Source organism: Elgaria multicarinata, chromosome 20 (genome assembly GCF_023053635.1).
Source record: "Elgaria multicarinata webbii isolate HBS135686 ecotype San Diego chromosome 20, rElgMul1.1.pri, whole genome shotgun sequence".
Taxonomy (NCBI): domain Eukaryota; kingdom Metazoa; phylum Chordata; class Lepidosauria; order Squamata; family Anguidae; genus Elgaria; species Elgaria multicarinata.
The window spans coordinates 15821011-15847690 of record NC_086190.1 but is presented as its reverse complement, the minus strand read 5'-3'; the positions used below and the strand labels follow the sequence as shown (position 1 = coordinate 15847690).

At 48.2% G+C, this 26680-nt stretch overlaps 1 protein-coding gene across 1 annotated transcript in view; it reads right to left on the bottom strand.

Moving 5' to 3' along the window:
• Positions 1 to 23037, bottom strand: part of TMEM201 (transmembrane protein 201) — a 37664-nt gene extending 14627 nt beyond the window's left edge. Inside the window, exons 1-6 of the mRNA XM_063145520.1 lie at positions 22920 to 23037; positions 10481 to 10601; positions 9962 to 10156; positions 7169 to 7345; positions 6071 to 6456; positions 4658 to 4861 (exon numbers count right to left, since the gene is read on the bottom strand). Coding sequence (XP_063001590.1) covers positions 4658 to 4861; positions 6071 to 6456; positions 7169 to 7345; positions 9962 to 10156; positions 10481 to 10601; positions 22920 to 23032 — 1196 coding nt within the window. The 5' untranslated portion in view covers positions 23033 to 23037. The remainder of the gene's footprint in view (positions 1 to 4657; positions 4862 to 6070; positions 6457 to 7168; positions 7346 to 9961; positions 10157 to 10480; positions 10602 to 22919) is intronic.
• Between the last annotated feature and the right edge of the window lie 3643 nt (positions 23038 to 26680).

Sequence of the window (26680 nt, the reverse complement as noted above, 5' to 3'; positions counted from 1 at the left end):
CATTCTGGGCGGGGGGAAATGGCAGCTACCAAGATGAGAGCCATCACTGCCATGGCCGCTACACGCGACAGAAAACCACTGCTGACACCAACTGTTAGCGCCACCCGTCCAACCCGTTTATAAAAAAAAGTTCACTCTCCCTGTATCCAAATCGCTCTGTTTCAGGGACCCTTTTTATCTCCCCAGTTCAGTTCCCCAGGGAGAAATTGCCTCAGCTTTATAGGCACTGCTCTGACCTCCGAAACTGCCACACCTCAGGGAGAGTGCGCGTATATGAAACAGGGCACCAAGGCGACAGAAATTGAAAGCAACTTGAAACTGTTTCGTCTCTACATTTGGGAATGCAAACCATGGTTGAGTTCGCGGACCATGGCTGAGTTTGCGAACCATGGCTGAGTTTGCGAACCATGGCTGAGTTTGCGAACCATGGTTGAGTTTGCAAACCATGGTTGAGTTTGCAAACCACGGCTGAGTTTGCAAACCAGGGTTTGTCATGATGCCCGCATAGAGCCATAATATTGCAACAGCCACAGTCAGCTCAATCTTGCACAATTTCCCCTTCTACGCCATTACTGAAAGAGAAATCACACACAGAGGTCCAGGGTCCATCACAGAGCCTGGCAAATTCGGAGGTTGATGGAGAGGGTTGATTCTCACACACACACACCCCTCAAAACTGGACACTGTTCCTTCCACGTCAGGTTTTCAGAGGCATCGCAAGAAACGGGTATTTTTTTCCTCGCCTGGGGTGGGGGAAATAAAGCTACACTTTGCTTGGTGCACGTTGAATGCACAAGCAAGCAAAACGGGGTGTGCGTCCCCCTTTTCTCCCCGCCCGCCTTCAAATTTTCAGAACTCCCCCTCGAAAAATCTTTTTAAAACAGCGCAGAGCTGTTCGTTTCAGTGATATACACGTTACATATAGTAATATTTGAGAATAAATAATCCCACTCAACGTTACATATATGTGCACCGGCTAACGAGACTAAGCTAAACTCTGCCGCCTTCATTTCATGGCAATGTTGCGTGTGCTTATTTTACAAAACAAATGATTAAAAAAAAAAAATCAAAATTAAAGCTGCATTGAAAAAAGAAAAGAGGCATAGGGAGGTATCAAAAAGACATTGCCGGAAGGGGATGTATGAGAAAGGAAGGGAAATGGAAGAAGGTCGTGTGTTAAATCAACGGGGAAAAAATTAATAGGAAGGCAAACACACACATGAAAAAAGAGAAGGAAAAGAGCATGCAAAGACGTCCAGAGCAGCAAAGGAGGAGAAAATGCATCAAGGGTCAAGAAGAGGACGAGTCCCTCCAAATCAGCTGCTTTCTGCATCTTTTGAATATGGGGCAAACTAGTATAATGGGCGTCTTCCCCCACTCCGTTGGGGGCGTGGGAAAAAGCCACGGGAGCGTGGCTTTTTCTCACGCGGCTCACGCGCAGTAATGCAAGAAGCCCTGGAGAAACGCAAGCTGTCACGCCTTCCCCCCTGCGTCAGGGCGGCCTGGGTTTCTGTGAGGTGGTGCCCCCCAGCGGCTTGGAGGAGTCCAGGCTGAACCCCACAAACTTGGCTTCGCCCTACCGGAGAGAAACTGGGCTGCCTGGCTTCCACGCAACACGAGACAGGGCTCATCGGTTCTCGCAGAGGAGGGAAGACACATAACACTAACCCGTAGTTTATTTAACTATGGTTTGTCCAACAGACAAACGAACAAGCCATGGTTTGTCTTTTCACTCCCTGGCTTGTTTATTTCCCCCCTCTTTTGCCGAATTTCGCCCATAAATGGGAGTAATGGTGTGCAGAACAGCTGGGTTTTATTTGGTTTTTTTTACCACTCTTGCTCACCGTCTCTGTTGCCTGGTGAAAACACCCACGAACAACCCTGGTTCTGGGTTCACACGTAACAACAACCCATGGTTTAAACTACCTAGAGTTCACCACCCAACAACAAACTATAGCTTCCCTTTTTGGGGTGGCTTGTGGCTAACAAACCAGGGCTTGTCGCCACGGCTGTGTTCGCACATCACAACAACCTGGAACACAACCCCCCAAACCATGGGTTAGCATTCTGTGCCAACCAGGCCAGCAGCCCAAGGATGCAAGAGTATTTAAATGCCTGCAAAGTTTAAAATACGGGCTGTGCAGCTCACAGAAACTCTGCACACGACGTGTGTGCCCCTTGCATGCACCTCAGCTTCCCAGTTTGACGGACTGACGCAATTTTGGGTGTGTTATGCAATGCTGCTTTATTTTCTAACCAGCGGAGGCTGGTGGCTCTGATGTCATTGGGGCTGAGAATCTGCTCTGGGTTTTAGTCAGAATTCTAAAGGCACTATCCATGCTGCTTGAACCCACTTTGGGGGTTGGGTCCTGCAGCTTGGACAGCGCCTTTAGAGTTCTGGCTGAAACCCAGAGAGGATTCACAGCTCCACTAACGTCGGGGCCACCAGCCTCCACTGATTCCAAGGTGTTCACATGTCCAAGACTGCATATCCAATGGAGGCGCAGAGGAAGATCTGGGAGCATTGGTGAAGCCCTCCCCCCCCAAAGCACGGAGGCTATGTAGGATTTATTTTTTCTCCGTCTAAATATGCATAGGATTCTGCCCTTAATGTTTTTTTAAAAAAATTAATTTTAAATTGGTTGCGTGCTAAAAAGGGTGCTATAGAAATAACAATGATAATAATAATTATTTATTTATTTAAAACACACACCAAATATTGGACAGCATATTAGTTCATAAGGCAAACGCACGTCCAAACCAGGCAGGGAAAGTGAGATAGGGTATTCCGGTTCACTGGAAAACCTACCCAGACACCACACAGGTTGGGCACTGATTTCTCTCTCCCCCTCCCCGGACTCCCCACCCCCCCAAAAAATCAGAGGACATGTAGATGGGAATGGGAGGCAGGAAGAAAAATGGATCCTTTGGGAAGTGCATGAAAAACACAGGGCGGACCTACAAGGCCTTACACCAGGAAAGGGCAACTTGAGGGCCTACAACTCCCAACATCCCCCAAGTTTGGCCATGCTGGCTAGAGCTAATGGGATTTGTAGGCCTGGATGTGGCTCAACCGTGCCTTACGGTTTGCAGGAACTAGATATTTCGGTCAGATCGCTCTATGGCTAGCTACCGTCGTCACACCGTTTGCCCTCTGAAACCGCTATTAGCCAGACCACGAGGTCGCCATCTTTGGCAGTGCTGAGAACCATGGCTCCCTGCATGGCCGTACAAAAGCACTAAAGTTGTAACACGCGTGTCTTTTGAGCCTTTGCTGGCACCTCAGCTGCATAAGGCCGGTTGGAAGGGAAACTGACGGGCACAGGAATCTCAAAGAGTCTTCTGCACCGTCAAAATTCGTGCGAGTTCAACTCGGACAAAAGAGCCAGAAGTGTCCAGAGTTGGAAGATGACTGAGCGGGCAAGTGAAGCGCCACCTAGTGGCTCCGTGCGGCCTAGCACTGGCCCAAGGCTACAACTGTAAATGTTAAATATTAAAGCTGCCCCTTGCGTTTCTCGTTCCGCTACCAGGATTTGGAATGGGGGAAAAGGCACAAGTGCGGACATGTAGCAAAGACGTGAGATAGCCCCGGCTTCAAAAAACGCAACTTTTGATCGAAAGGAAGAGTTATTGCTTAATTAAACCATATATCCCAATAATCCCTGCTACTGGACATTATGTTAAAGGGATAGAAAGGAGGCAGCACGCCGTTAATTGAGGACAGGTAATTAAGAGCAAGGAAGGCTGTTGGGGGGGGGAAATGTGTGTCCCCCTCCATCCTCTCAAAACTCCACTGCATTAAGGGCTTTGTAGTGTTGCGATGAAGTGCGGCCTTAAAAACGCAAGTCAGTATAAAAAGAAGACACGCCAAACAAAAAACTCACTGCACACAACCTGAAAACGACCCCCCCCCCCAAAGGCACTCCGCAGAGCGTGTCTACACGACCCATTTAAACCAGTTTCGATCCCGTTTTCGCGATTGCGGCTCTCAACCGGCCAAGGAATGCCGGGAAGCGCGGTGCCGTGGCGCGCCGCAGCCATCCCGGCCACGAAGTCTGAGCCCTCGCAAAATAAATCGATTAAAAAATACACGCGTCTTGGGATCCTTTCGGGAAAGCCGCGACGACGAAAACGGTGGCGAAGCAGATTTGCAGCTGTAGCGCAATCGTGGGGCGTGTTTAGACCGAAAAGCGTCCTACAATTTCCAGCATTCCCATGCTGGGAGTTGTAGGACTTTTTCTTTTTCCCGTCTGAACATGCGTAGGACTGCCCCCTAAGGTAACGGCTAACGTAGTGAAACGTACACGCAGGTATACACCACGCAAAAGGAGAGAGTAGGATCTCCAGGCCGATAGCGAACGAAAGTGGGACGGATGACCTGGGTTAAGAGATGCATTTCGGAGTTGGATGTAGAATGAGGGAGAACCGAGGCAGCGACACAGAGATCGGCAGCGCCCGCTACAGCCAGCAGGCCCGAAGCAGAAAGGAGACTCTTCGCCGTTGCTTAAAGAAAAAGAAAGACGGGGAAGAGAAACCAAATGAACTGAAAAAAAAGGTAGCGGTGGCAAAGGAAAGAGAAGCACAAGCGGCAGTCGTGAATTTGAAGGCGTGGATATATTTTTTCTCCTCCCCCCATAGTCACTGTTCGGGCTCTGACCTTCGGGGCCGGGGTCTCCGCTGGCCCGTCGGTTTCCGCGTGGCCACGGCCGCGGCGAAGCCCACGAGGCAGCACAGGGCGGTGGTGGAGAACTTGGCCGTGTCCAGCCAGCTGGGGGTGTCGGCCTGCAGGTACTTCTCCGCCAGGTGGAGGCCCATCACCACAAGCCAGAGGACGGAGGCGAAGGCGTCGATCCGCCGGAGCCTGTGGGGAGAAGGGTTGGGGGGGGGGGGGGACAGGCATCAGAGGTGGCCTCAGCTGGATGCGTGGCACGTACAAAACGTCGGGCCTGTTCAGAAGACGTCTTAAACCCTGCTGGTTAAGGCTTTTGGTTAAGCAGCAGGGTTCGAGGGGTCTTGAGCGACGCGTTTTGCTAAACCCGGCTCACTCACGAGCCACAGTCGGACTGTCTGCAGCAGGATTAGCGGCTCTAACCGTGGCTTAAAGAGCTGTGTGCGACGGCACGGCTTGCGGTTAGTGCTTAACCCTGGAGAACCAGTGTTTCGCTAACCACAGAGCCTGACGAGTCGTCTGAACGGGCCCAATGTGTGACGGGGAAGGCGGGTCACGCCCGAGGGAAGCCAGAGGCCCACCCCGATGCTACGGAAATAACCATCCTTTAAGAGCCATCTTTAGAACCTTTTAGAATCAACATCCCTTAAGAAGTTCAACTGGACTCATAGCCCATGCTGCAAATCAAGACAAAACACAGGCGAGACGTAATTTCCAATTCCTTCGTTAAGGCATCGATAGCGCTGGGGTATCCCAACGTATGAACCGCCCAGAGAGCTTCCGCTATGGGGCGGTATAAAAATATAGCAAATGATCATTGTTTGAACAGGGGGTACGTAGGCGCCACTCGCAAATGGACAAATATATTTATTTATTAAATTTATATACTGCCCCATAGCCGAAGCTCTCTGGGCGGTTTACAAAAGTTAAACAAATATATGGATAATTGGTCTGATTTTCTTGAAACTTATATGTAATTTCCTTCTTTTTTTAAGGAGGCTGTACTTGATGGATTATTATTATTATTATTATTTATATACTGCCCCATAGCCGAAGCTCTCTGGGCGGTTTACAAAAGTTAAACAAATATATGGATAATTGGTCTGCTTTTCTTGAAACTTATGTGTAATTTCCTTCTTTTTAAAGAAGGCTGTACTTAACGTATTATTATTATTATTATTATTATTATTATTATTATTATTATTATTTATATACTGCCCCATAGCCGAAGCTCTCTGGGCGGTTTACAAAATATTGATATTTCTAAGAATATAATTCCTTGTTCCTTTTTCTCGTCACGATTTGGTTTCGTTTTGTTAAATTTACAGTAAAAAGGGGGGGGGGGGAGAAATGAATAAAAAAAAATGTTGAAATGAACTATAAATGCAAAGAAACAGATACCTGATCCGTCCCGCCAACAGCATGGCTAGAAAACACGTCAGGAGGCCGAGGACCACCACGGCCGTCTGGTGGTTCTTCCCGTAGGACCAGGCGTCTCCCAGCGTCTCCAAGGCTTGCTCCGGCAACAGCTGGACCACCTCTTGCCAGCCGAAGAAGTCCAGCAGAGTGTCGTTATTGGAAGGTGGTGTAGGTGGTGTTCCGGTCCCGTTCTTGGCGGGCCCCGGACTCGCCGGAGCAGGAGGGCTGGCGGGCCCCGGGGAGAAGGGGTTGCCCGACCCGTACAAGGCCATCGCCACGAGGACGGCGCAGCTGAGGAAGGCCAAGAAGCGCAGCGCAATGACCTGCTTCGGTGTGGTGGCGGAGGCAGACGCCGCAGCGTAGAAACTCTGCGGAAGCGAAGGACAGGCGCGTATTGAGCAGGGTGGGGTCCCTCGCAGGTACAGAGGGGTCAGCTTCCATGACTCCTTGGCGGGCAGAACCCAACTGATTGGCCTGGATCACACAACACGACAAGCCAGAGTAGGGGTTGAGTGTGGGTCGTTGTGGCATTCTGGCTTGTTGTGTGGTCTGAACCCAGCCATGAACCGCGAACAACCCACAAAGAGAAGCCACGGTTTGTCGTTGAGGGTATGAACTGCGGGTTGTTTATTTTTATTTATTTATTTATTTAACGGCCAGGGAAGGCAACGGCAAACCACCCCGCTCTTAAGGCCTGCCAAGAAAACGTCAGCGAAAGCTGGCGTCCCTCCAAGAGTCAGCAATGACTCAGTGCTTGCACGAGAGGGTCCTTTCCTTTCCTACATTTATAGACCGCCCCATAACAGCAGCTCTCTGGGCGGTTTACAAAAGCTTTTAAAAAGGAAACATTAAAAAGTATATAAAAGAGTCTGTGGTTTCACAACCCACGGTTTGTTAGCGTGGCTGGGTTCAGACGACGCAACAACTCACGATTCAACAACCCATGGCTTAATGGCAACCCGACCCCAACCCCTACTCCGGGGTTGTCTTTTTGTGGGCGCCATTCTCTGGGGAACACCTGGAAGGAATCCGCGGCCGTCGCGGCCCGTCCTGGCAGGACGAGGACCACCACTACTCTACCTGCATGTAGGTCTTGTCCGTCTTCCGGTGGCTGAAGTGTTGGCGGAGCAGGAGGGCACGGAGCTGACGGTTCTGGTGCTTGATGTAGTATTCCACCGCGGCTTGGCACGGGCGGCACAGCTTATAGGTCTGCTCCAGGTGGTGCTTGTACACCTCGATCTCTTCGTCGTATTTGCCCTGAGAGTGGGAGAGCCACCACTTAGCTGGCAGGTTCAATCCCCCACCGATCCATATAACCCGGTGTGGGTGTGTTGAACCTCTTTCCGCCCGAGGGCCGCGTTCCATTCCAGAGAAGGTCTCGGGGGCCGCATTCCAGTGGTGGGTGTGGCCAAAGGGGCGGGGCCAACATACCAGCATAACGCATACGCTATGATGGGACAAGGGAGAGGGCTTTCTCTGTTGTGGCACCCCGACTGTGGAATGCCCTCCCCTTGGAGGCCCGACCAGTGCCAACACTGTGGCACAGAGCGGTAAAGCAGCAGTTTCTGCAGCCAAAACTCTCCCCACGGCCTGAGTTCGATCCCAGCGGAAGCTGGTTTCAGGCAGCTGGCTCGGGTCGACTCAGCCTTCCATCCTTCCGAGGTCGGTAAAATGAGTACCCAGTTAGCTGGGGGAAAGGTAATAATGGCCGGGGAAGGCAACGGCAAACCACCCCGCTATAAGGCCTGCCAAGAAAACGTCAGCGAAAGCTGGCATCCCTCCAAGAGTCAGTAATGCACGAGAGGTTCCTCTCCTTTTTTTTCCAAGTGCAAACACGGCTTTTTAACAAAGCCTTTAATGGTTACATTCTCTAAGATGGCACATTGTTTAAACTGTTTTTATTGCTTTTAAATTATGTACTGCTTTAACTTGGTTCATGGTTTAATTTGTTTTTAGCTGTGTATATTAATTGTTTTATACTGTATGCTTTTCTCTGTACGCCACCCTGAGATCTTAATGACATATTAATACAAATGTTTTACATAAATAAACAAATAAACTTTGTTTAAGGCTCCTAAGGCCAGCAAGTCAGCCTCCTGAGGTCCCAATCCGGTCCTCCAGCGTTTCCCCCCAAGGCCACGCCTCCGATCTCTGGCCCCACCCACCAGTAGGCGTCCTGCCCTTTTGCGCAGTTTGCCCGCCGTTCTAAAAAACTGCGATGACTCTACAGTGGCTGAGCTAAGAGTTTTAAACTAAAATACGCTTTTTTTAAAAATAAAAATGGCCCTGACCCCATTGGCACTGCCCGCCACCAGAACGCGGCTGCCAAGAGCTTCCGTGAAATGGAACCCGGGCCTCGCACTGCAAGAACGTCAACACTGCTGAGAACGGTTATTAGCCAGCCCTGAGCTCTCTGAGAAAGGGCGACGTATAAATCAAACGAATAATTGAAGCAGAACCGGGAACAAAAGGAACTCCGCTCTGTCTGGGCGCTGACAAAGAACTACCAGCCGTGGGTTTCCTTCCCTTTCCAGCGATTCTTCCCCTGGAAACTCAACCCAGAAAAAGAAAAAAAACACCCAAAAGGTTCCAGAGACCCACGTGCACTCGGCCATACGGGTTCCCTTTGCCCTGAGGCCCGCCAAGACAAAAAGCTTCTTGTGTTACAGCCGGGGTGGAGTAACGTAGCCTTGGCTGCCAGCACCCACCGGCCGGTTGCCATGGCATCTGAAATAACTGGGGAAGACATTTCATTTCAAGCGGGGAGACGCCCACCGGTGTTTGCCGGCTGGAGACGGAAGGAGGGAGAAGGAGGGACACAAAAAAACCTAAGCCGGTTTGGAACAGGCGGCTAACGTCGAAAGAGCTGCCAATGCCCTCCCAAGCCAAGCTCAAGGCCTTATTATCGGCATATAAAGCCCTATACAACGTAGACCAGGTTTCCTGAAAAATTACCTCCCTCTATTAGGGCCCATCAGTCCATACAACCTTAAGGGGAGGCCAGGCTGTTTCTACCACAGCCTGCAGAGCCTCGTCTGGCAGCAACCCAAAAACGGGCCTTCTCAGTGGTGGCCCCTTCCCTCTGGCATGGACTGCGACCCGTCATGTGCTTTGACCTGTCCGCCTAGGCTTCTCCCAAGCCTTAATTTGTCTGAATGTTTATTTATTTATTTATTTTAGCATTTTTATCCCACCCTTTAGGTTCACTACTGGCTGTCGTGTTTCTCAGAACACTCCTGCCTTCGATGGGACAACGAGGCTTGCTGAGTCATCCACAAAGCTTTTATTAAGCAACAAACGTCTCTTCTACCTGAAGAGAGTCTAACCTCTGGGAAACGTTCCCCTAGGCAAAACTATGCAAACTAAGCAAGACAATTGTCTGTTCAAGAAGAAAAGGAAGCCACTTCCCAAACTTCAGACTGCCTGGTGCGGAGGCAGTTTCTGGTATAATCGAACTGACTTTCTCACGCCTTCCTTCCGCCCCGTGCGCTTGAGCTTTCAGCGGACCCTAGCATCAGCTAGGTTGTCGGGATGCTCACCTCCGGAAGAAGGCTCACTTTGCACTGAGTGTGTAGGATTTGGCCTTGAGAAGATAAGCTCTGGAGAGGGCTGACAATCGCCTGTGAGAGCTTCTTCCCCCACTGGTACAGGCTGGCTTCTAGTTCTGAACCTGATTCTGATTGATTACCTGAAACATCTTCTCCCAAAACAGGCGCAGTGGGGTTAGACATGACACTGGCGTTAAGAGCTTTGGGCTAAAATAGGTGGCTATTTTGGCTCTGCCCACCCTGGAATGCAGCCCCCAAGAGGTCCCCCGCCCCTGTTCTCGCCGTTTTGGTTCTGCTCCCCGTCCCCCGCAAACGGGGATCCTACCTCCTCCCTGGGTGTAAAGGAAGCCAGCTGCTTGATCTTCACAGTCTGGTGGTTGTTACACTTCCTGCAAAGGAGGACTTGGCTGCTGACCCACTGCTGGGGCTTCGTCGGGTCATAGAAGGCACTGGCCCCGGAGACGACGTGGTTCAGGTGTTCCATGTACTGCGCCGGAATGGGCTTGTTGTAATCTCCGTTCTGCCAAGGGAATCGACAAAGAGAAGCCGTCCGTTACTGAAAAGGGCTCTACGCACCGCGCGCTGGTCCGCAGATCGTGGCCCCACGCAAAGTGGAACGGGACCAGCTCCTCAGCCCCAAAAGCAAGACAGCCCCTGCCACGCAGCCTTAGAATCTAAAAAGGCACGACACAAAAGGAAAAGGGGATGCGGAGGGAAGAGAAATTAGATGTCCATTAGTGGCCCGTTAACAGAACTGACTCACTTTGGGGGTGGGGTGGGGAGGCAGGGTGGTTAATAGGACAATTTAGCCTCATCCCCACAGGATAGCAATCCCGAGACATACCTCTTGGAAGCCATTATATTGCTCACAGTTGGGGCAATCCCAGCAGTTGCGGTTGCCATACGGCACTACAGTGTCTTGGTTACAGAACCAACAGTTCACAGTCATGTGTGTGGGTTTCTTCCTGGCGAGCGGGAGAAAGGAGGAAAGAAAAGGTACAGCGTCAGATTTTACACATCAGGATGGGCCCTGAAAGGTTAAGAGAGAGATGGATACAGCCGTGTCATTTCAAAGATGTGCAAAGGCTCAGGAGTGCAAATTCATGGGGGCTCCTCAGAGGGCCACGCCCTTTCCTCTAACTTGGCTTTTCTGCAATCCCCACTCCCCGTTCTAAAAGACTTCATTCCTGGCAGTAAGTGCTTGAAGCTAAAATCCACCCCTTTTGCCTTCAGGAAATGGAATTCAGCCCTCGGTCTGAAAGAGGTTTGACAGCCCTGGAGTACAGGACAAGCAGAAACGCCAGGGCTTCTCTGGTTCCAGGTCCCATTCTCCTTCATCTCCTGGCTGTAATTGGGATGGACAACATGCCGCACTCCGGATGTTTTGGGATTACAACCTCCCGCCAGCCTCAGCCAGCAGGGCCAACGTCAGGGACGATGGGAGCTGTAGTCCAAAGCAGTCAAAAGGCACCCGTGGCCCTACCTCTGGTTTAGACCTCTTTTGATTGGCGAGAGCCATTTCATGCATGCAAGCCGCCAGACAACACAGGTTGCTTCAACAGCGTCAGCTTCAGGTCAAAGCAACTGGAGGTGACTGAACATGCAAAGATTGGTGCTCTACTCCCTGTGCAGCGCGGCCTCCACTTCCCTTCAAGGAGGGCATGCCGAGGAATCAATTCAGCAGTTGCGGAATACGGAAGAATCGGCAAAATGGGTTCCCCCCCCCCAACAGTTACATAGCCTGCCCCAAAAGGACCTCCCGCTACATAGGTTTTAATCCTAAATCACTAAATGTCAAGACGTAACACTAAGGTCATACGAACATAAGAAGAGCCCTGCTGGATCAGGCCACGGGCCCATCTAGTCCAGCACAGAGCGGCCGACCCGTGGGAATTCTGCAAACAGGACCCAAGTACAACAGTGCCCTCCTACCCATGTTCCCCAGCAACCAGTGTGCACAGGCAGGCCTTTGGAGAATAATCTGGTCCTCCATCTATGTTAAGGACTTGTAAAATTGTCGTGTATTTTAAACCTTTAATGTTTCAATATTGTATTGTATTTTAATTTTGGGATATTTCTTTTCCTAGGTTTTAAAATGTACGTGTTTTAAATTTTGTAAGGCCACCTTGAGGCCCAGTATTGGGCAAAAGGTGGGATACAAATAAATATAATAATAATAATAATAATAATAATAATAATAATAATAATAATAGGAACACTGCCTCTGATCTTGGAAGCTAGTAGCCGTTGATAACCTTATCCTCGTCCAGGACTTTGCCAACCCCCCTTTTCAAGCCATCCAAACTAGTGGCCATCACTCCGTCTTGTGGCAGTGAATCCCATAGCTAAATTTCGTGTTGGGTGTTAAGTTTGTCTTCCTGCCCCAGGCAAAAACCCTTTACACAAATAGGTACATCTGTGCGCTAGAGAAGCGTAGGGCGGTATTGATGTCCCCATCTAAGAACAAACAACATTTGACTCTTTTATTCTCTGAACCATCTCCTGCAGCAGCTGAACATCTGGTTATTATGTACCTTCGCTACAGATTTAATTAGAAATCCTAATTCATTTGAATCGGTGGCAGGTTTCTTAGACATCCCCAGTCCTGGGAAAAGAGCTACTTGGCTAGCCTACCTCCTGAGTGGCAAAATTCCAGGATGTAGTCACGAAGATATAAGAAGAGGTTTATCTAGCCCACATTCCTGTTCCCCAAAGCGGCTGGCCGGAGGCCACTGGGGTAGCTCACAAGCAGGCCCCGAGGGCAAACATCCTCCCAGTCCCCCCAGCAACTGGTAATTCAGGGGTATGTGGCCACTTATATATTATAGGGTCACCCTAACTTATAACTGTCATGACTCGTAGCCATCACTATTAAAACCAATGGATAGGCCCAGATGGGGAGAAGGACAGAAGCATCGCGAGGTTGCCTAGCAATGCAGGCCGCTCCCACCTAACCCCTTCAAGGGCCTAGGAAGCATAACCTGTGGTTGCTAGGCAACCCAGAAGATGCTTCCCGGGAGAGGGCGGTGGGATGGAAGTATTCTGCGGTTACCTAGCAACCACAGGATGTGCTCTGCAGGAAATGATGGCTAGGCCTGAGAGAAAAGAAGCCTCTTGTGGTTGCTTAGCAACCACAGGGCCTGCTCTCTGAAAAGCTTGCGGGTTGACCTGGAAGCAATTGGAGGGCACAGTCCCACAGTTGCCTGGCAACCACGAGAGACTTCCATCCCTCCTTTCTTTATTACAGACAAGAGGGAAAATTACTTTCCCTCTCTGCCCCCCAAAATTATTTATTTATTTATTACATTTTTATACCGCCCAATAGCCGAAGCTCTCTGGGAGGTTCACAAAAATTAAAACAACAATAAAACAACCAACAGGTTAAAAACACAAAATACAAAATACAGTATAAAAAGCACAACCAGGATAAAACCACGCAGCAAAATTGATATAAGATTAAAATACGGAGTTAGAACTGTAAAATTTAAATTTAAGTTAAAACGAAGTGTTAAAATACTGAGTGAATAAAAAGGTCTTCAGCTGGCGACGAAAGGAGTACAGTGTAGGCGCCATGCGGACCTCTCTGGGGAGCTCATTCCACAACCGGGGTGCCACAGCGGAGAAGGCCCTGCTCCTAGTAGCCACCTGCCTCACTTCCTTTGGCAGGGGCTCACGGAGAAGGGCCCCTGTAGATGATGTTAAGGTCCAGGCAGGTACATATGGAAGGAGGTGTTCCTTCAAATAACCTGGCCCCAAACCGTCTAGGGCTTTGAATGTCAATACCAGCACTTTGAATCGGGCCCAGACCTGGACTGGCAGCCAATGAAGTTGTAAAAAGACTGGCGTGATGTGATCTCGCCGGCCAGTCCCTGTTAGTAACCGTGCTGCCCTGTTTTGTACCAGCTGAAGTTTCCGGACCGTTTTCAAAGGCAGCCCCACGTATAACACATTGCAGTAATCCAAACGAGAGGTTATCAGAGCATGGATAACTGTAGCTAGGCTATCTCTGTCCAGATAAGGGCGTAGTTGGTATATCAACCTAAGCTGATAAAAGGTGCTCTTTGCCCCTGTAGATGGAGAGCAGTAAGCGTGGAAGAGGCAGTGTGGCATAATGGTTAGCATTGAACCGGGACTCAGGAGACCTGGGTTCAAGTCCCCACTTGGCCATGGAAGCTCACTGGGGGACTTTGGGCCAGTCACTGACTCTCAGCCTCACCTACCTCACAAGGTTGTTGGGAGGATAAAATGCAGAGGAGAACCACGTGAGCCACCTTGGTTTACTTGCAAGAGAAAAAAAGGTGGGTTATAAACTTGAGTATTTCTTTTTGCCCTCCCTCATAACGGAGGCAGAAAATATGGCATTCTTCAAATGCCTCCTGAAAACACACTTGTTCACCCAGGTTTCCCCTGGGCTGCAATTAAATTAATTGTGCCGCTCCATCCTACTGCTGCATGTTTCATTTTATTGGAATTGTTTTCAACGTTGTGTTCTTAAGATTATACTTTAAATAAGATTATTAGATTGTAAGCCTATGCGGCAGGGCCTTGCTATTTACTGTTTTACTCTGTACAGCACCATGTACATTGATGGTGCTATATAAATAAATAAATAATAATAATAATAATAATAATAATAATAAATGGGATTTCCATATTTATACGTGAACCGCTTCAGGATTTTATTACATTTAGCAGTATATAACTATCACAAATAAAATAAAATGATAATAAAAAAATAACGACGCAGAGGCCCAGGAGGCTAAAAAGCCACATAGCTATCTAGGCAGGACTGGGTTGGATTTTCAAGAAGGCCTTCTGGATAGGGAAGAGTCACTGTCCCAAACCAGAGCTAAGAGGAACACTGTAAACAGTTCACGCGCAGAGTGACGAGGGCAGATGCGGCCCAACAGTTGTTTGAAGTTATGTCAGGCGGCGTGCGTTATCCGGGGTTTGGGGTAGGGGCACAAGAAAGAAGAAAAGAGGGATTCATGCGTTACAATGAACACTTGTGAAGCAGACGCGCGCCACTTGAGCGTTAACCCTTTAGGGCAGGGGGCTGATAAAAAAAAAAAGCGTCCAAGAATACTTTAAAAAAATCTTTGAACGGAAAATCTTGCGTTAAGCGTTTCTCGTTTTAGATTGGCGCATACCACCTTGGCAAATAAGGCAATAGAGAAGCGTTCCAAATGAAACCCAGCGGTCCTGTTCAGACGACACACTAAGCCATGGTGGTTAAGCATTTTGACCTAAACATTACGTCTTAGCGTCAGAAAGACTCGATTGAATCATGTGACTGCCCCCCCCATGTGCACTCTTCCTCACTATATTTTACACAACTCAGAGTTACCAAAGACTCACTCTTGCTGGTATAATCTTCATATTTACAACCAGATGAAGGTTTCATTTTTAGAACAGCAACTTTTCAGATTAGTTTTACGGTCATATCAAAAAAATACAGATTTGGTTATACTATTAGATAATTATGAAATTATTGCGAGGCGAACTATCTCCAGTTTAATAGGTTAATCATTCATATTTGGACCACTTTTCTGCTGTACTTTATCGGAAGGAGAAAAATAATCTTACAGAAACCTCTGGAAGAGCATGACATTGTGAATTGATTAATGGAATTCATTTAACCAAAAAATTTAAACAGCCTCATGCTACATAATTAAAAACTAATCCTTATTTCATGATGAATAACTTTTGGACTATAATGTATCTTAAATAGAAAACTAACTTTAGATAGATTTTTCCTCAAAATGCATTTTATTAATAAAATCCGATTTAAATTTTAAAAATCATTGATTTTTATCCACCCTGCTTAGCGTGTCATGTGAACCATGGCTAGACACGGCAGCTACATAGAATCATAGAATAGCAGAGTTGGAAGGGGCCTACAAGGCCATCGAGTCTAACCCCCTGCTCAATGCAGGAATGCACCCTAAAGCATCCCCGACAGATGGTTGTCCAGCTGCCTCTTGAAGGCCTCTAGTGTGGGAGAGCCCACAACCTCCCTAGGTAACTGATTCCATTGTCATACTGCTCTAACAGTCAGGAAGCTTTTCCTGATGTCCAACTGGAATCTGGCTTAAACACGGTCACTAACCCTTTGCTGTAAAAGGGCTAGAAGCCTAACCATGGCTTGGTGTGTTGTCTGAACAGGCCCAATAAATCCTTGGAAGCTGTGGGCGAGCCATCCCAAATCAACCAGGCACAGAGAGAAGACGGAGGAAACTCTATCTGTTGAAGCTCTGCCTGTTAAGAGGCCGGGAGATGAGGAAGGCCAACAGGACCCCTTTGCATGCCTGATTTAGGATGGTGCATGGGGAACTCAACAACACAAAACCCTTGACGGAGAAGCCAAGCCATCAGGTGGTTTCTCCATGAGCAACTCCACCATCTTTGCAATGCCTGGTCTTGGCAAAGTCAAAATAGCTTTTAGATTCCGTGCAGTTGCCTCCTGTCTGTTTCCACACGGTTCCACCACAAGGGCTCTTTTGAACTACAGCTGTTGGTGTCACCAGCTGATGCAAACCAGTGGGGAAAAAGACGCCTGGAACTCCCATCTGCAGGAACTCAAGCCCAGCGCCAAGACTCACGTCCCCAGCTGGCTCAGGCCTCGCACAGCTGTTTCCGCTGAATGAATGCACAGACGGACGCCAACCAAAACATCATTTATTTAATCCCGTTTCTGTCACCCGGTCGCTGAAGTGCTCCGGGGTGTGTGTGTGTGCGCGCGCAGAAGGAAACGTAAAACCGTGAAACACAATCACGAAATAAACCCTGGCGTAAAAACAGAAGACGCTCAAAGGTGTGTCTGCCAGAGGTGCAAAGATCTAGAAAAAGCACTTGGGCCATTGTGAAAAGCTTAGGACAAAAATGCCGGACCAGGTGCCACCACTGAAAAGGCCCTCTCCTTAGCCACTGCAGGAAACATGCGCTATAGAGAGGACCTCTTGTCAGTTCTAAACCCACAGGCTTCTCGGTTGCTGCCTCCCGATTTACCTGCCAAAGGAGGTACATACTGGCCTGTTCCTTGTTTTCTGCAGCAGTGCTAAGAACGTCCTATTTAGCCTTTACGGATTATTATTTTTACATGTCATCTTTCTACTTTTATTCTGCTTTTTCACGCTGATTTTTATGAGTTTTTTTAAAAACACGCAGCTGCTTTTAAACTGTTTTATTGCTGGCTTTTATTATCGTCTGTCCCCTTCATAGATCACTGTTATTATAGGGCACGTTAACTTTTGTTATACATCTCATTTAACTATATGCAGGAACTGTGGAGCATATTTGGTTCTATAAATCACATATGTAATTAACTCAAATTAAGTGGGAAGAATTAAGAAAATCATAGTCCCCAGGCCAGGTTTCTGAGAGAGCCAATTTTAAGGGAGAATTCCGTAAATTTGTATTACAAAAATCATGGGCTGAGGCCTTATTACCCTATTCGATAATCCAGCCCTGGTAAAAAAACACCAAATGCCTGAAATCTCTGCTGCCAGAAAAATTAATCAATTGCAGATTTTCTCAGAACAACCAAAAAGAGCTCACGGCGCCCTCTTCTCTTGATGTCGCTAATCTTCCTTTCTGAGCCCAAAGGCAGAATACCGTTCCGGAGAAGCTCTCGGGATGCTAGCATTCCAGTGGTGGGTGGAGCCAAAGAGACGGGGCAAAAAATGGCGGCGTATTTTAGCTTAGCGCCCTTGCTGCTGGTTGAGGCGCTTCAACCTTTTAGTACATGGGGGGGAGAGAGAAAATGGCACAAAAGCCGGGAAACAACCCAATGATTGGTGATAGGGTGAACGGGGCATGGCTCTTGGCAGAATCTCGGAGGGCCAGGTGCAGCCCTCGAGCTGACGTTCTGCTCCCCTGTTATACATGAAAGTTGCCCCAAGAGACAGATTTAACACTTCACCAAACAGCAGACAACAAGCCAGACCCAAATGGGAATTTCAAGCCACTTTGGGTACCTTAAATTAAGGTTAAAAGACTGGAAAAGGATCAAATCTCCCCTTCGGACAAATTACGGCAAAGTGGGGGCTCTTCCTTTTCAGACTAAGAAGTTCTAATCTCCCCCACACCACTACATTCCTGACCCTACAGCATCCGGAGCTCCGGAAAAACGGCTTTAGAAAGCTCAGAGAATTCTCAATCCCCTCCACTTGCAGACACAATGACGATGGAAGCAAAATTGTTTTCAGCAGCCTCCCAGATTTTTGGGACCACAACTCCCAGCATTCCTGTATGCTGGCTCAGGTTGATGGGAGTTGAAATCCAAGACATATAGAAGGCCCATTTTGGGGGTTATTTTTGTCTGATGTTTGTCAGTTCGGCTTGCGTCAAAGCAACCAGCGAAAACGACCCCGAAGTAGGACAACAGACAGAATTATCAGACAGCTCAGTGCATCGTTAAGAAGCCCTCTGTCGGATCAGCACGAGGTCTGTCTGCCCCAGCACCGTGTCTCTGAGAGAGCGGCAATTTTACAAGCAATGACATGAGGGCAACATGTCAATGCTCCCATGTAATTCAGGAGCGCACAACTCCCACCTGTGTGTGTGCCCAGTGCTGGTCTTTCAGAGGTCTGCTGCCCATGTACATGGCGGACGTACCAAACCATCACAACCGATAGCCATGGACAGATATCATAGAATAGCAGAGTTGGAAGGGGCCTACAAGGCTATCGAGTCCAACACCCTGCTCAATGCAGGAATCCACTCTATAGCATACCTGACAGAGGGTTGCCCAGCTGCCTATTGAAGGCCTCTAGAGTGGGAGAGCCCACAACCTCCCTAGGTAACTGGTTCCATTGTTGTACTGCTCTAACAGCCGGGAAGTTTTTCCTGATGTCTAGCCGGAATCTGGCTTACTGTAACTATATCCCCTCCCCACCATTAATTTGTCTAAGAAAGCAAAACTTCGCTGTTTTCACCGCAACTTTGGGCAGCCTACGCCCTCAGCTCAGAGGTCGTTCCTGCTTCCGTGAAAAAATGAAGGCGGTGGCAACGGATCATGTAAACCGGGACATCGATGGAACGATAAAGAACCAGGACATCGAGATAATGATAAATAAAACAATAAACCGCCCTGCCAATTTTGATATGTCAAACACCCAACTTTGCTACCCACCCGCCCCATCTTTTGAAACGCCAAATTCGGCAGAAACAAGCAGGGCCTTTCGAGTGGTGGCTCTCCGGCTGGAAAATCTTCCTGGCTCATCTGCCCTTGAAGAACAGGGAGCAAAACTACTGCGAGAAGGTAAACACTACTGCCGTTTTCCTTTTTGCCTCCTCCCTGCGGGAGAATAGATAGGAAAAGCAACATTCAAATATTTAGCTGGACGTGCAAATTCTATTTTCTTTATTTGAGTTGTATTCTGCCTTTCTACCAAGAAAGTGGGACTCAAGGCAGAGTGCAATTTAGGAGGTACTTCTCCTTGCACTCATGCTGCCTGGAAATGCCTCCACTTAATAATTTGTGCCCGACGTCTGTGCTTCAAAACGCAAGCGGGTGCAGAAATTCAATGAACGTCCCTGTAACAGCAAAGATGAAAGATAACGGGAAGGCAAAAGCATCCCAAATAAGGGGAATTGTTTCATAAGGCACAGAGCCAGGGTGTTGTTGTAAGCAAGACGGCTGGGAAATCATAAAGCTCAGCAGAGAGCCCTGGGCAAGCCACCGTTTCACCTACCCTACCTCAAAAGGCTGTTGTGAAGATAACCTTTCCCCATCATCTTTGAGAGCCCTGAGTAAATACAGACGCCATTTACTCTTTGTAGTGCATTAATTCCCAGGCTGCACTGTGCACAACAGAACAATTAATTGGCCCGACGAAATAACAAGCAAAGCTCCCATTCACAAAAACCGCACCCCTGCATGAGTTGCCGTTGCACCCTCCCTCCCCATTTCCATGCAACGGACTGCTGCCAGAATGGGAATTCTTCCAAGCCTCTGCATGAGCAGCAGCTGCATGGAAATAACCCTCAGAGGTAGCAGGATTAGCTGCTTCCTGTCGCCCCGAGAGGACTCTGCCCGTCGCACCCCTGCATGTCCGGAACGCTCATTCATGGAGAAACACAGGAGTCAGGGAGAGTTCCTTTTGGGCTTTGTAAAAAGGAAAGGTGCAAGACACAAGAGCGGAACATGCCTTTGATTTTAATTGGGGGGGGGGGAGTGTGCGCTTCAGCTGCCAGAACTTTGGGGGACACTGTCGGGAGCGCACGGCTGCACCCACAAAACAAACACAAACTTGAAATTGGCGGCAAGCATTTTCAAACCCTCTTCCAGGAATTCTGTTTACCCAACAGCAGGTTGCGGCCGGCGGGGGAGAGAGAAAACCCCGCTGTACACAGGAAAGCTGTCCCCCCCACAACAAAACTCATTCTTTTCATTCCACCAAGAACATGCTATCAGATGAAAGAGGCCAAATTTAATCTTTTGCCTGCAAGGAAAAATTCACTGTTTGCTTTTCGGGAGGGTTGCTTTTCTGCTGGCTTTATCCTGTCATTCCTCTGCACCAGAAGGCAGAAATGACAGCGCCCCGCCTGGGGCGAAGTATTTACCCCATAAAATCCAAGATCAAATTGGTTTCATTGAGAAGAAAGAAAGAAAAGAAATCAAAACTGCTTCGCTGGAAGTTTTACACTTCGTGAACATCAGAGAGTAGGGGCTGAGAGACTGACCACTCTGTCTCATACAGGTCTACTCGAAAGTAAGTCCCACTGAAAGCAGGGGAGGTTCTTCACACCCCATGGGCAGCCTCCGACCTGCAACATGGCAATAACACCACCAGCCTGCCTTACAGGGACGTCGTAATGATTCTAAAACAATAATGTATCGTGATCAGCCTTGAACCACATTCAAGAGGCAGCTGGACAACCATCTGTCAGGGATGCTTTAGGGTGGATTCCTGCATTGAGCAGGGGGTTGGACTCGATGGCCTTGTAGGCCCCTTCCGGCTCTGCTATTCTATGATTCTATGCTTCTCTACAAAATGCTTGTTATTATCTGTTCTCTCATAGTCGCCCTCCAGCTCGAGGGTTCTTTGAGTGGGAAATCAAAACAGTTAACACAACATAAAACTTATACCAATGTACAGCATCAAAAAAGAAAAGAAAAAAAAGAATTCAACGTGTTTCAAAGGGGTATTTTCTCCAATGAAAGCAGAGCAGCTCTGTGAGACACAGAGCTCTGTGTGACCCCAAAACTTGACTCCATAACCAGGCAACTAAGAGTGCAATCCTATGCGTGTTTAAACAGAAAAAACCCTACTACAACTCCCAGCATTCCCCAGCCAGACATACTGAGAGTTTTCCCCCCTGTCTAAACACGCATAGGATCGCACCCTTAAAGAGGAAGAGAAGTTTTAAGCTTTATACCACTCAAACCTTTTTTACTTCTTAGTATTTTCATCTTCCAGCGTTTTGAGCTCCCACTCTTGGTATCCACTTAACATCCCAGCTACTGAAGCCGAAACGTTTAGCACGAAATATATTTTGAAAATACTGTTGTTAGTCTATCTCCTTTACATATTTTATTTTATTTTTATTATGACATTTACATCCCACCTTTTTTCCTCCAAGGAACCCAAGGCGGCGTACATAATCCTCGTCCTCCTCTCTGTTTCTATCCTCACAGCAACAACCCTGTGAGGTAGGCTAGGCTGAGAATGTGTGTTGGGCCCAAAGTCACCCAGTGGGTTTCCATGGCTGAATGGGGACTCGAACCCAGGTCTCCCGACTCCCAGTCCAACACTCTAGCCACTACACCTCACCATTAAAAAAGAAAAATAAACTGGCTAGGAAATACTTTGTGAAGAGAGTATCTTATCTTATATTAATGCAATACCCTATTTCTTCGATTCTAAGACGCACTTTTTCCCCCATATAAACATCTCTAAAAATGGGGTGCGTCTTAGAATCGCAGGTGTTTCTTTTTCTGTTGGTGGTACTGAAATTAGTGTGCATCTTATAATCGATGGCGTCTTACAATCGAAGAAGTACGGGTATATTCAATTAATATCACATAAATTATATCTTATATTTCTAATAATGTTATCAATATTAATAATAATAACAATAAAAGTATTAATAATGCTATAGATACGAGGAAGGGCTGTAGCTCCTGTTTTGCATGCAGAAGGACTCAGGTGCGCTCCGCGGCATTTCCAGGTACGCCTGGAAAAATTCCTGCCTGATATTTGGGACAGCAGCTGCTGCCAGTCAGTGCTGACAATACTAAATAGACCAGTTGGCTGCGCTTGTAAGGCGGCTTAAATCTGCTCTTAATCCAGAAACCATGAGGACCGGAATCGCACCTTTGTTTTTAGGAGAAGGACCACAGGGCTCAGCAACAGAGGATGCTCTTTGCATGCAAAAGATCCCAGATTCAGTTCTTTCAACCTAGTATCCTTCAGATGTAGGGGAATGTAAACTCCATCACCCTGGCGCAGGGGACGATGGGGTGGGAGTCCTATACACCAAGAGGGCGCTAGGTTGGGGAAGGCTTGCCTTGACCATGCTAGGTCTGAATCCCAACAAAATGATTTTTAAAAAGTAACAAATAACCTCACAATCACACGTTCTGGGCATCCCTTTTATCACAAGGAATTTCTGATCCAGGAAAGGGAATTGTGTGTGTGTGTGGGGGGGAGATAGGAGATAAATAACGCGATTGTCACTTTCTCCTTTTTTAATTATTATTTTTTTACAATCCCATCCATTGTGCTGTATGCAATCCTTGAAATCTCCGTATCGCTCCTTGCAGCTGAAAAAGTCAGTGAATATATCCCACAAAAAGCGGACGCCGGAATTAAATGGTTCAAGTCCTTACTAGCAGCGTCCCCCAACCTGGCGCCCTCCAGCTGTCTTGGACTGCGATTCCCATAACCCCCCAGACTGGGGATTATGGAGACTGCACTCCAACACATCTGGTGGGCGCCAGGTTGGGGAAGCCTCAAGGTGCCTCGAGGCTCTTTGTTGGGTTTAGACGCGTCCTCAATCGCTCGCTTTCTTGCCCTCCAAACAAAAACCCGCCCGGAAGAAGGCTAAAAAAGCCGCGTTCGTCCCTCCTCCAAGGCCGGATCAAGGCCAGCGAAGGCGGCAGCCCCGCCCAGCCGATCCGGGCCTCGCCTCCGAGCCATGCCTGCCTCAGACAGGGCTGGATAAAGCCGCGTGGTGGGATTAAAAAAAAAAAAAAAAAAAAAAAAGGAGGAAAAGAAGAAGAAAAAAAGGGACTAGAAACATGCATGGGGGATTTTAAAAGCCTTTGCGCGGCTTACCTGCGGGCGATTTTGTACAGCAGTAGTCCCCCGGCGGCGCACACGGTCACCCCCAAGCCCCCAGCCAGGCCGGCGGTAGGGTAACCGGCCAGCAAGGCGCCGACTCCCTCCATGGCCGCTCTTGAAGCAGGGGAGGGAAACGGAACCGCGGCTGGGAAGGGAAGGCAGCAGGCAGCCGGCCGCGTGCGAGCGAGAGCGGAGCCGTCGGCGCCTCCCGCAGCCCCTTCCGAACGTTGGGAGCCGCTTTCGAACGTTGGGTGGCGAGCTTCAGAACGTTGGGAGCGCCTTCAGAACGTTCGGACTCGCAATCAGAACGCTGAGTAACAGTCTTTGGAACGCCGGCTGGCCAATCGCGTCGCCGCTCGGGGTGCCTCTTTCGAACGTTCGGGCGGCGCGCGTGGAAAAAGGAGCAATAAAAGGAGCGCAGGTTCAGGTCGGCGGCTCCGGTCGGCGCCTTTTCTCCGCCTCCTCCGTGACCTCTCCCACTGCTGCTGCTGCCGCCGCCGCCGCCGCCGCCGCTCCTCCTCTTCCAGCAAGCACGGATCCGCCCCCTTCTCACATGCACGCGAAGCGCCACCGCCTGTGATCCGCGGGCGATATTCTCCGGGATTCAGCTCCCGTTCATTTCAATGGGTTTACTCTTTTCAGTAGACGCGGTCCCGCGGCCCCGATGCACGCTTTTCCTGGGAGTAAGCCCCAGTTGAGGAAGGGGTTTTACTTCCGAGTAGGCGCGCATAAGCCGGCCGGAGTCCGTCCGTCCGTCCGTCCCTGTCCCCCCCTCGCGCGCTTTTAACCGGCTGAGCGCGGAGGATCCGGGTCTCCCGCGTCTCGGCATCCCCACGACCGCCTTTCATGCCCCCTTCGCTTCTCTCCTCCCCGTTTGCCTGCGTTCTGCGGCGGCCGCTCGGGCTACTTATAGAGAAGGCTTCGTGGTCGAGGGAAGCGGGGGCGCGCGGGGGCGTTCGTGACAGATGCGTGAAAGGGCAAGATCGTGCCAGGCGGGCTGTGTAAATCAGCCTTCTTGCGGGGAGAGGGGGCGAGTCAAGCCCGGGAAGTCGTGGCGGCCTCCGCCGCCTCCTGGGTCCGGCGGGAGCGCGGGTCGTGCAGGATATTTTTGGCTGGCGAATCTTTGCCCCCTTTTAGGACTTAACCCTATGCATGTTCAGTCACGGAAGAAAACTGCTTGTGGGAATTGTAGGATCCCCCTTCCTTTCAGAACATGCATAGGATTGCACCCTTAGAAATTTTATTGATAATAAAACAAAAAATAAAGGATATTTAAATATTTTAAATGGCACTTTTTTTTCTTAAAATGCCATTGTAGCTTTTTTCCCCACTGTTTGTAAGCCTCCCAGTGAACTTGAGTTATGGGGCAGATTTAAAATATAATACCGATTGTAAGACGCACACTAATTTCAGTACCACCAACAGAAAAAAAAAACACCCTAAGACACACCTGTGATTCTAAGACGCACCCCATTTTTAGAGATGTCTATATGGGGGAAAAAGTGCATCTTAGAATCGAAAAAAATGTATTATTATTATGATTACTAATATTATGAGGGAGACACGAAAAAATAAAGGATATTTAAATATTTTAAATGGCACTTTTTTATCTTAAAATGCCATTGTAGCTTTTTCCCCACTGTTTGTAAGCCTCCCAGTGAACTTGAGTTATGGGGCAGATTTAAAATATAATACCGATTGTAAGACGCACACTAATTTCAGTACCACCAACAGAAAAATAAACCCTAAGACACACCTGTGATTCTAAGACGCACCCCATTTTTAGAGATGTCTATATGGGGAAAAAGTGCGTCTTAGAATCGAAGAAATAGGGTAGTCTTAACATGCAATTGAAAAGTTGGTTCCGGACTTAAAGTAGGGTGACCATATGGAAAAGAGGACAGGGCTCCTGTATCTTTTTTATGTATTTATTACGTTTATATACCGCCCCACAGCCGAAGCTCTTTGGGCGGTTCACAAAATCTTTAACAGTTGCATAGAAAAGGGAATTTCAGCAGGTGTCATTTGTATGCATGAAGCATCTGGTGAAATTCCCTCTTCGTCGCAACAGTTAAAGGTGCAAGAGCCCTGCCCTCTTTTGTATCTGGTCACTCTACTATAGCTCCTGCAGCTTTAACTGCTGTGATGAAGAGGGAATTTCACCAGGTCCTATATACATACAAATGACACCTGCTGAAATTCCCTTTTCTCCACAACTGTTAACGCTACAGGAGCCCGGTCCTCCTTTCCATATGGTCACCTTACTAAGGCATACCTGGCGGGCCATGGTATGCTCTAAGCATTAATTTTTTTGTTTTTATTATTCTGCAATCACGTTTTCTTTTAAATGTTGCATTTTTAATATATCTAAATATATTTTAATATTGTAAACCACTGAGGGTCTTTAATATATTCAGCGGCATATATATACCACAAATTAATAAAACGTTTGTTTTGTTTTATAACGGATGGTTTTATTGCTTTAATCGATTTGCATGGGGCCTGTAAGACACCTTAAATGCCATTTTTGGGGTGGAAAGGCAGGGTAATAAAAGACAGAATCCCGTGCATATTTAAGAGAGGAAAGTCCTTGGTGAAAGAATTTCGAAAGGGTAGCCATGAGCTCCTTCAAAATGCTTGGAGTTCCACTATTTATTTGTTGCATTTTTATATATCCCAATAGCCCAAGCTCTCTGGGCGGTTTACTAAAATCAACGCTGGTAGAAGGCCTGCTAGAATGTATACCTCTCAGTAGGAAAGGTAGCACCAAGTCCAAGAAGTCACTGGCATGGTTAATGAGCAGTGTGTCAAGGCAGCTACTAGAAAAAAGAGGGTTTCCTTCAGAAAATGGAAATCTTGCCCAAAGGAGGAAAACAAAAGGGGACACAGATAAGATGCAAAAAATCATTTTGAGATGCTTATCGCTTACATCATCAAGGCCAACAGTAAAGAATTCCTTAAATATATGAGAAACAGGAAACCAGCTAGGGAGGCAGTTGGGATGATTGGATGGCCGTACTAAAAAGGAGGATAAGGAGAGCGCAGAGAAGCTGAATGAATTCTTCTCATATGTCTTTTACTGAAGAAAACATAGGACAGATTTGGGGATGTTTTGTATTTGTTTGAACTTAAAAAGTTACCAGTCCTTCAGTAAAGAGTTAATTAAGGCTGCAATCTTATACCTGCTGCCAGTTAACCCGTGAATTGTTGCCCTACCCAGGGTTTGTCTGGTAGATGATTGAACCAACTGTTTTAGCAATTCGCGAGATGTCTTTTTTCCTCCTTCGCCTGCTACCTCCTTTTGTGACATGTTAGGACTGGCACGTAGATCAGCTGGGGTTTTGGACCACTGCCCACTGCCTCTGTAGCCTGGTGAAATCACTCCTGAAGAACCTACGGTTCTGGGTTCAGGCATAACAACAACCCACAGTTTAAACAACCCAGAATTCACAACAAACCATGGGTTCTCTTTCTGGGTTGTTCGTAGTTAACAGCCATGGTTTGTTAACATGGCCGCATTTGCACATCGTGACCCATACCATGGGTTAGCATTCTGTGCACATCCAGTTGCTATCTTATGAATGTGCATCTGTCCATATGTTTGTGCTTCACCTAAGAAGAACCGTGCTGGATCAGACCAATGGTATATCTAGTCCCAACACTCTGGCTACTGTGTGAACACCCAGCTGGGACCAGAAAGCAGCACATGCTGAAACAGCACTCTCCTGCCCATGTTCCCCAACAACCTTGCGCGA